The 7,823-nt window shown below is 42.1% G+C and overlaps 1 protein-coding gene across 1 annotated transcript; it reads right to left on the reverse strand.

Moving 5' to 3' along the window:
* Nucleotides 1-383: 383 nt before the first annotated feature.
* LOC143845630 (3-hydroxy-3-methylglutaryl-coenzyme A reductase 1-like) lies at nucleotides 384-2,519 on the reverse strand. The gene has a single exon (XM_077354014.1). It carries the CDS (start codon nucleotides 2,246-2,248, stop codon nucleotides 581-583), a length of 1,668 nt encoding a protein of 555 aa, XP_077210129.1. The 5' UTR covers nucleotides 2,249-2,519; the 3' UTR covers nucleotides 384-580.
* Nucleotides 2,520-7,823: the final 5,304 nt, after the last annotated feature.

Here is a 7,823-nt window from a genome sequence, read left to right on the forward strand (position 1 = left end):
GGGTTTCCCATAAATGTTTTTCCATCAAAAGAGATTAGTGCAATCTGTTTTCCATGTATTTCAATTATGATTTAATTTACAATACATGAATTTTTGGCTTCGACTTGCACTGATTTGAGGTCGAGTAACATGTTTTCGTTTCAAGTAACGTGTTTTGGGTTCAACTAAGCCATATATCATTCTTTCATTATTTGTTTATAAGATCTGTAGAAATCTGATCCGTCTATTTTATCCAACAGTCTTAAGAATCATATTTGAGCTTCTTAAGATATGGATTCTTTCCGACAGCTCTTTCCGCTGACATTAATCTAGTCTCTTACTGAAGCTGACTCATCTCACACATTAATTTCTTCATCAGATGAAACCATCGTACTTCATTGCAATTTACCAAAGAGCGATCGTTTCCCATTCTTAAATTTTCTTTCCTACAACATAGACATTTTTACAATGATTTGTGGCCCAACCCATTGAGTGAAAAAACAACAAAAAATGGATGAAAATTATGACATTGGCTATTTCAGTTCAAGGTCAGTTGATTGCTCTCCATTTTTTTAGCCTTTCTCCGTCTGAATTTTCCTCATTAGACAGCTTTGCACACGTCTTTGTTTGATCTGTTGTACTTCATGTGGCTCTTCACAAGCTGCCCTGCTGCAAGAGCAGACATTAGAGATAACTCTCCCGCAAGAACAGACCCCGCAATAATGGTGGCCAGGAGCCTGGCATTAGCCCCTGGTGATTCTTTGCAAGCACCCTTCACACCAAGCAGATTCAAACAAGCCGATTGAGAAGGGAGTTGGGTCCCTCCTCCAACAGTACCCACTTCAATAGAAGGCATGGTGACAGAGATATGAAGATCCTTCCCATCATTAACAGCTTCCATCATGGTGATACAGTGAGAGCTCTCTATGTTCTGCGCCGGATCCTGACCGGTCGCAAGAAACACCGCAGACACAATATTACTAGCATGAGCATTGAATCCCCCCAATGCTCCGGCCACCGCCGACCCCGCAAGATTCTTAAGCATATTCAGCTCTACCAAAGCAGCCACATTAGTTTTCAACACCTTCTTCACCACCTCCTCTTTAATAATTGCCTCACAAACAACTGATTTCCCACGCCCTTCAATCCAATTCACTGCCGCTGGCTTCTTATCAGAACAGAAATTACCAGAAATGCCAATTACATCCATGTCAGGGAAATCAGTCTGAAGAAAATCCAACACATTTTGCACTCCTTTAGAAACCATATTCATCCCCATAGCATCACCAGTACTGCAAGTAAATCTAATATAGAGATTCTTCCCAGCCATAGAGCATTGAATCCTCTGAAGCCTCGCGAATCTACTAGATTTGTTAAAGGCGACCGCGATCATCTCGAAATTGATGGGATCCTCCAAGAAGAACTTCAAATCAGCAGCCCTTTTGGCAGTCCCAAACCTCACAACAGGTGCTCTAGTCATTCCATCCTTCAAAAGCACACTCGTTGCCCCTCCAGAAGCATAAATTGCCTTACAACCCCTATTAGTACTAGCCACTAAGCAACCTTCTGTGGTGGCCATGGGGACTGAGAACTCCATCTCGTCCATCAGAAGTGGGCCCGCGATTCCCACAGGAATCTGAACGTACCCAACGGGCATCTCACAGCACTGGCCTAGAATTGTCTCGTAATCAAAACCCTCCAGAGGAAGTCCTTCGAGGGATCTCTGGGTCGTGATCTGGAGAGCCTCACGGCGAATGGAGGCTGCCCTTTTGCAGTCACCGAGCTTGGATTCTAGCGAGTAAGAAGGAATAGATCCGGACACAACCATGTCTACAATTTCAGCATCCTCACCCGAGATGGGTTCTTGTTTTGGGAGTACAGGAGTAAGAGAAGTAGTGGTGGGGGGAGTAGGAGACGGGCGTTGTTGGATAAAATCTTCTTCTTCGTCCCATGGGTCAGACGAAGAGGAGCGGGAGATGAAGGATACACCAAAAAAGGTGAGGAGGTATATGAAGGAGGCGAGGAGGGAGATTATGGCGACGAGTTCGGAGAAGGTGAGAAGATGGAGAGGGGTGGAGGTTCGGATTTTTTCTCTCCAACGGCCCATAAGGAAGTAAGCAGAGGCGAAGAAGAGAGGGAAGAAGAATTTGTCTGTAAGGCGGAGAGGGACTAGGAGTGCATCAGATGCTTGGATTTTGGTTGGTGAGGAAGGGAAATCTTCATTTGATTCTGCAGAGAATGGTGTAGAGATTTTCATGGGGGTTTCCATTGCAGAATCTGTTGATTTTAATCTGAAATTCGGATAGAGAGAGAGAGAGAGAGAGAGAGAGAGAGGCGTAAGAGACCGCTCACCACCGATGCTGTTCGTTCTTTCTTCCCTATGTCGTATTTATATAGATCTTGGGGTCTTTGGTGTTCTCTTGATCCTTTAAATAATAATACTATACTGTATTTTTTTTGAGACTCGTTCCCAAATGTGGTTTTCTAAGTAGGCTGTAAGAGACTTCGTGGGAGCTTCCTTCACTTGGATGCTGAAGCTCAGTGGGTAGGATAGGTTGCACTCTACCCAAACAAAGTGGGTGTATCAGATGCATTTGATATTATGAGAAGAAGCTTGACTTTGACTAATGGGAGAAGTAAAATGACACATTCACTCCCTTTTCTGTCTTGTCACCTCTATGGGCTAAATGCCTGGAACCAAATAAAGAGTAGAGGGGGTGGCCCAGGGAAGAAAATGAACGAATTTATAACTTCCCCGGAGAACATGTTTGGGTTCGGCTAGTTAAAAGCCCGGCTCGGGCTCGTTCGTTTATAAATGAGCGTTTCAGTTTTTATGGGTTTTGGTGTCCGAATTTCGGATTTCGGTCGAAATTTAAAACCATGCTTATGACCATAGTTAGCAAAACTCCGTTTTAAACTACAAATTTTTTTTAAAAAACTGCGTTTTATTGGTGTGCCATTTAAAACTCCGTTTAAAACTTTCACAACGAATAAAACTCTGTTTGTTTTAGGCAAACATTTTCAACACGTTTAAAATGCGTTTTAAACACGTTTTTTTTGTCCAACTTTCCAATTTTGCACTACCTTATTTTGTTAATGACAAAATTCTAAACTCATTTTCTTGTGTTTCCATTTTTTTTACTATGTTTTTTGACCCAATATTGTATTAAACTTGAATTTTTGCCGTTCCGTTTTTTTGGCGAATCACGTTTTGCTAACTGTGCTTATGACTACTCTTTACACCACAAGCTGGTGGCCCAAGTAAGAGAAAGGGGCGAATATATCATTTCCTACGTAGAGGACCACAAGCGACAAAAAAGGGTCGGGAGTTTAATGCCCTGCACACCAGGACTAAAGACATACCATGTAAGAGCCTTTGAAAGCAATGACATGTAATTAAGCTTTCGCTAAGTCCCGTACTTGAACCTAGATGTTGCATCACATATTAGGGGTGCAACTCTGGTTGGGTTGGATCGCATTGAGGCCAACCCTAGCAATACCTCAACCCTAACCCGACCCAACCCAAGCCTCGAGGGTTGAGGATGGTCAACACTAACACAACCTGCCCCTATATCTCTCAACCCTAACCCATCCCATCTAATATGAAATCGAATCGGGTTTAGTCAGGTGGGTTCGGTTCACAAAGGGCCAAACAGAAAAAAACAAAAAACCATAACCCAATGAAAATCATGATAAAATTAGAGGACGGAAGTTGGGTTCGGGTTGGGTCATGTTGCCAAGGCCTCAACCCTAACCCAACCCGAAATTAAATCAGGTTGGTTTTTCCCAACCCTAACCTCACCCAACCCAACCCGAGCCCAAATCTGGTTCAACCCGTCAAGTTTGGGTTGAGCCCGTCCCAAGTTGCATCCCTATCACATACGAAAATAAGATTGTACATCCACAAATAGAACGATACACATGATTTCATCTTTACGATGATCAAGAAGGAATATAGGAGGAATTTAAAAGGCAGACGTTGGATCATCAATCAGCGAGCACATTCTGACAAGTTCAAGAGAAGAAGAAGAAGATGATAGTTTGGCCTTAGATTCATCTATCTAATAACACAGGATGACAATACTTAAGGGACTATTTTGGCTCCTTGAGAAGAGAGCTATGGAATAGAATCTGGGATCCAAATCCCAATCTATTAATTTATGGATTTAAATGTCATGAAAATACCTCTCATGAATAGACATATATGAACGAAATATGTAGGGTACTTTCAAATATAGGCACGCTCCATTTTGATCTAGATGCTCCATCGGATCCTGTGACTACGTATGGGTCATGATGCGAAACAATTTTGGGCCAGAGATACTATTCGGATCTAGCTGTTGTTCCCAAATCATGTCTATAATGTTTGGATAATTTATCTACAAGACCTTTTGAGTCCATTGACACCCTCCTGGCTCTCTGATCGGACTATTTCAACTGTCCATACCGTGACCTCTACTGTGAATGGGCCACAATTAAAAAAAAGGAGGGAATAATACATAAACACCCTCTCAACTTTCTGACACATTCAACAATAACCCTATGTTTTCAAAGTCATCAGCGACACCCCCCTGTAGTTACAATTTGTATATGTTAGACCCCCTCCCTTGATGGACCGAAGACTCAATCTTACCCGGGTTAATATTTTCCAACCCCTATTTGTTTGTCTTCCCTTGAAAATAAAGTCAGTTTGACGAAGCCTAACTATCTTCCCCCATCTAATCAGGTTATAATGAAACTGAATATGAAGTCAGCGAACAACTGAGCTAAACACCATATTTTAATATAAGCGCAAATTTCTAACGTAGAATTGGATGTATAACCAACTTGCAATTTGGGTATACCCAAATGCACTTTCAGTGCATGTTTTGCAACCATGAAATTTTTTTCCATGGAATATTCATTGGCCGAACTGTGAAACCCTAGTTGTAGAGGAAAAAATGAACGTTGAAGTGTCTTCTTTTCGGTTTATAAGGATGGGCATTATGGTCATTTCCTCCTTGCCATCCACTCCGTCACGTTAAAAACACCCATTGTAACCACAAGGGTGTCGTTGATGACTTTGAAAACCTAGGGTTACTGTTGAATGTGTCAGAAAGTTGAAGGAGGGTATTTGTATTTTTCCCAAAAAAAAAAAAAAACCCTTCTACAAATAGCCAATCCTAACCGTTTGAATCAAGGCCTTGGCCTTCTAGTGAATATTTGTCTTCATGCCGAAGACTAGAGGAGGATTCCATTCTTTTCCTTTTTCCTTTTTTTTTAAAAAATGGCTCTGTTCACTTCTTTTCCCCGGAAAGGATTTCGTTTTTCTTTCCTTTCCAGGTGACATAGCAGAAGGAAAAGGAATTCGGGGAAACTGTCAAGGAAAATGTTTCGTTTTCCTTGGAAAGCCTCTTTCCGATATATTTAATCGGAAACCATATCTCGAGTAACAGGGAAAAAGTCAATTTCCACGTCATTTTCAGCTTTTAAATAAGAAATTCCACATCTGATAATATTTTTCCCTGGAAAAGAAGTGAACACAGAAATTCTATCTTGTCATGAAAAAAAAGTGGAAAACAGCACCAGGGAAAAGAAGTGAACACAATATTGAAATTGGTCTTAAGAGTGACACTCCAACCAGAGCATATTACTGATTATTTGGGTACATTAAAAAATTGCATGATTCCATGTGGATTGCCTAATGATGATGATAAAAAATATTATTATTGTAGCATCCTTAAAACATTAGGCTAAAGAATATGGTACCAGAGTACACAGGTCCCCATTTCCCATACGATTGGCATTGTAAAAAATAGACTAGTAATTTATGATTACTTTACAAGAAAAACAACCTGTATTTTGTTTGAACATGATTCACAGGGTGTCAATGGAGCCGGCAATCTGATATAGATCCAAAGGATCCGAACGTTAATGGACGGGATTTGGGCACATCAGCTAGATCCGAACTCAGATCCGAACTGTACCCATTAGATCCATATCCTAAGGTCTAAAATTATTTGGAATCATGACCCATGTAGCCACAAAATCAGTTAGAGCATCCTACGTCAGTAGATCTGAATGGAGATAGCCAATGTGTGAAGACGCCCTACATATTTTTGTTCATTTATGTTTATTTATGAGAGATATTATTGTGAATTTAAAAACCTCACTGAAAATGACAAATAATATTTCATTTTCTCACTTTTGGTTTCCATGATGATAACTCTCTCTCTCTCTCTCTCTCTCTCTCTCTCTCTCTCTCTCTCTCTCTCTCAATTAATACCAAGGCTCGGATTTGCTCGCGTGTGTATTGAAGTTTTTCCAGACAGCCCCCTTCCCGACCATGTTAGAATCCACACTCCCACAGGTATTGAAATTCAACCAGTCGAATATGATTGGAAACCCTGGTAGACACCCCATTTTGACCGACCCCTTTTGCTTTTTGTTTTAAATAATTACCCTACTAAACTAGTGATCTGAGGTCCCAAATTGTGCCCTAGGTTAGCTTAGGGTCCTACCAAGGTCCCTATGAAATTTCGTTAAGATCCGTGCACATATGCCTAGTGAACGAGCTAAGGCGGTATCGTGGTACAAGTTCAGAAGGGTGGCGATTTAGCCAGAAAAGGGGTTGTGCTGAAGTCTGGAAAACCGGTTCCAATTTGCCATTATGGGCTGTCCAGGGAGATACAGGAGTATACGGATTAATGTGTAACAAAATTAGTTAGGGGAGAATCTTTGGAAGCTTCCTGGGTGGTTAGGCTTCCTCTGATCCTAGCCCTTAAACAAAAAGCTGATTTGAAGGGCTAGGATCAAAAGGGATGAGAAGATATTTTCGCAAAAATATCTTCCCCTGTTTTTTGCTTGGCCCCCCTGCAGGTTAAAGGTTGTCAGGGATTGCACTAAGGTCGGTGGTCCATGGAAGGAGGGGGGTTAAATTCATTTTTATTTTGTGTAGGCTTGGTTTACCCATGCACCCCCCCTGCAGAGTAAAAAGAGTAGTAATCAATACATTAGGGGGCTGTCCAAGGGGAAGAGGGGGGGGGGGGGTACTAATATCTCATTTCTCTTAGGTTAAAAAAAAAGCCTAACGAATTAGGGTTAGAGAGGGCTCTTCTTATTGGCAGCAAAAGAAAAAAAGGAGAAACAGAGGAGAGGGGAGTGCGGCCACCAGCTTCGCCCCATCTTCTCCGTTGACATCCACCTCCGACCTCCGCCTTCTTCTTCCTCTTCTTCTTCTTCTTTGATCGGCCGCGACCACCTTCTTCTTTTTCTTCTTATATATTTTTGCCATCATCCAATCCACCACCATCATCGAGCTCATTCTCCTCCCTCGAACCCACAATCCGGCACCATCATCTTCATCCTTCGACCATCCATAGCAGCCACCTCATTTTCGCACCTAAACCCTCCCCCATTAATTCCGGCAATCTTGCCGGAATCCGATCCCAAACCCACCTCCGACCATCATTTTCCTCTTGATTCCACCTCCAAGAAAACCACCATTTCAACCCATTCCCATTTTCTCCTTAAACCCAAATCACAAACCCCCATTTCCATTATCATCTCCACCTCCAAACCCATCGGATTCCATCCGGTCGCCATTAAATCCAGCAAGACCCATTTCAACCCCAACACCTCTTCTACCGGCAAAATTGGTAGATTCCGGCCCGGAATCCGACGATCTCCATCGGCCACCCCATCCACCCTTTTTCTCATCTCCTACCTCCATCGGCCCTCACTACCACCATTACTTTTTTTTTAATATTATTTCCCATGTTTTCTTCAACCCAAACCCATCTCAGCCATAGCTTTCTCTCAAACTCCATCTTTTCCACCTCCTCTTCCACAGCCACATCCCCCAT

The sequence above is a fragment of the Tasmannia lanceolata genome, unplaced genomic scaffold, assembly GCF_043159265.1.
Source record: "Tasmannia lanceolata isolate RefF3 unplaced genomic scaffold, GAP_Taslan_0.1 ptg000015l, whole genome shotgun sequence".
NCBI lineage: Eukaryota > Viridiplantae > Streptophyta > Magnoliopsida > Canellales > Winteraceae > Tasmannia > Tasmannia lanceolata.

What these genes read in the sequence shown, in the direction of transcription:
- LOC143845630 (XM_077354014.1), bottom strand. Translation starts at nt 2,248, where the DNA reads ATGGAAACCCCCATGAAAATCTCTACACCATTCTCTGCAGAATCAAAT.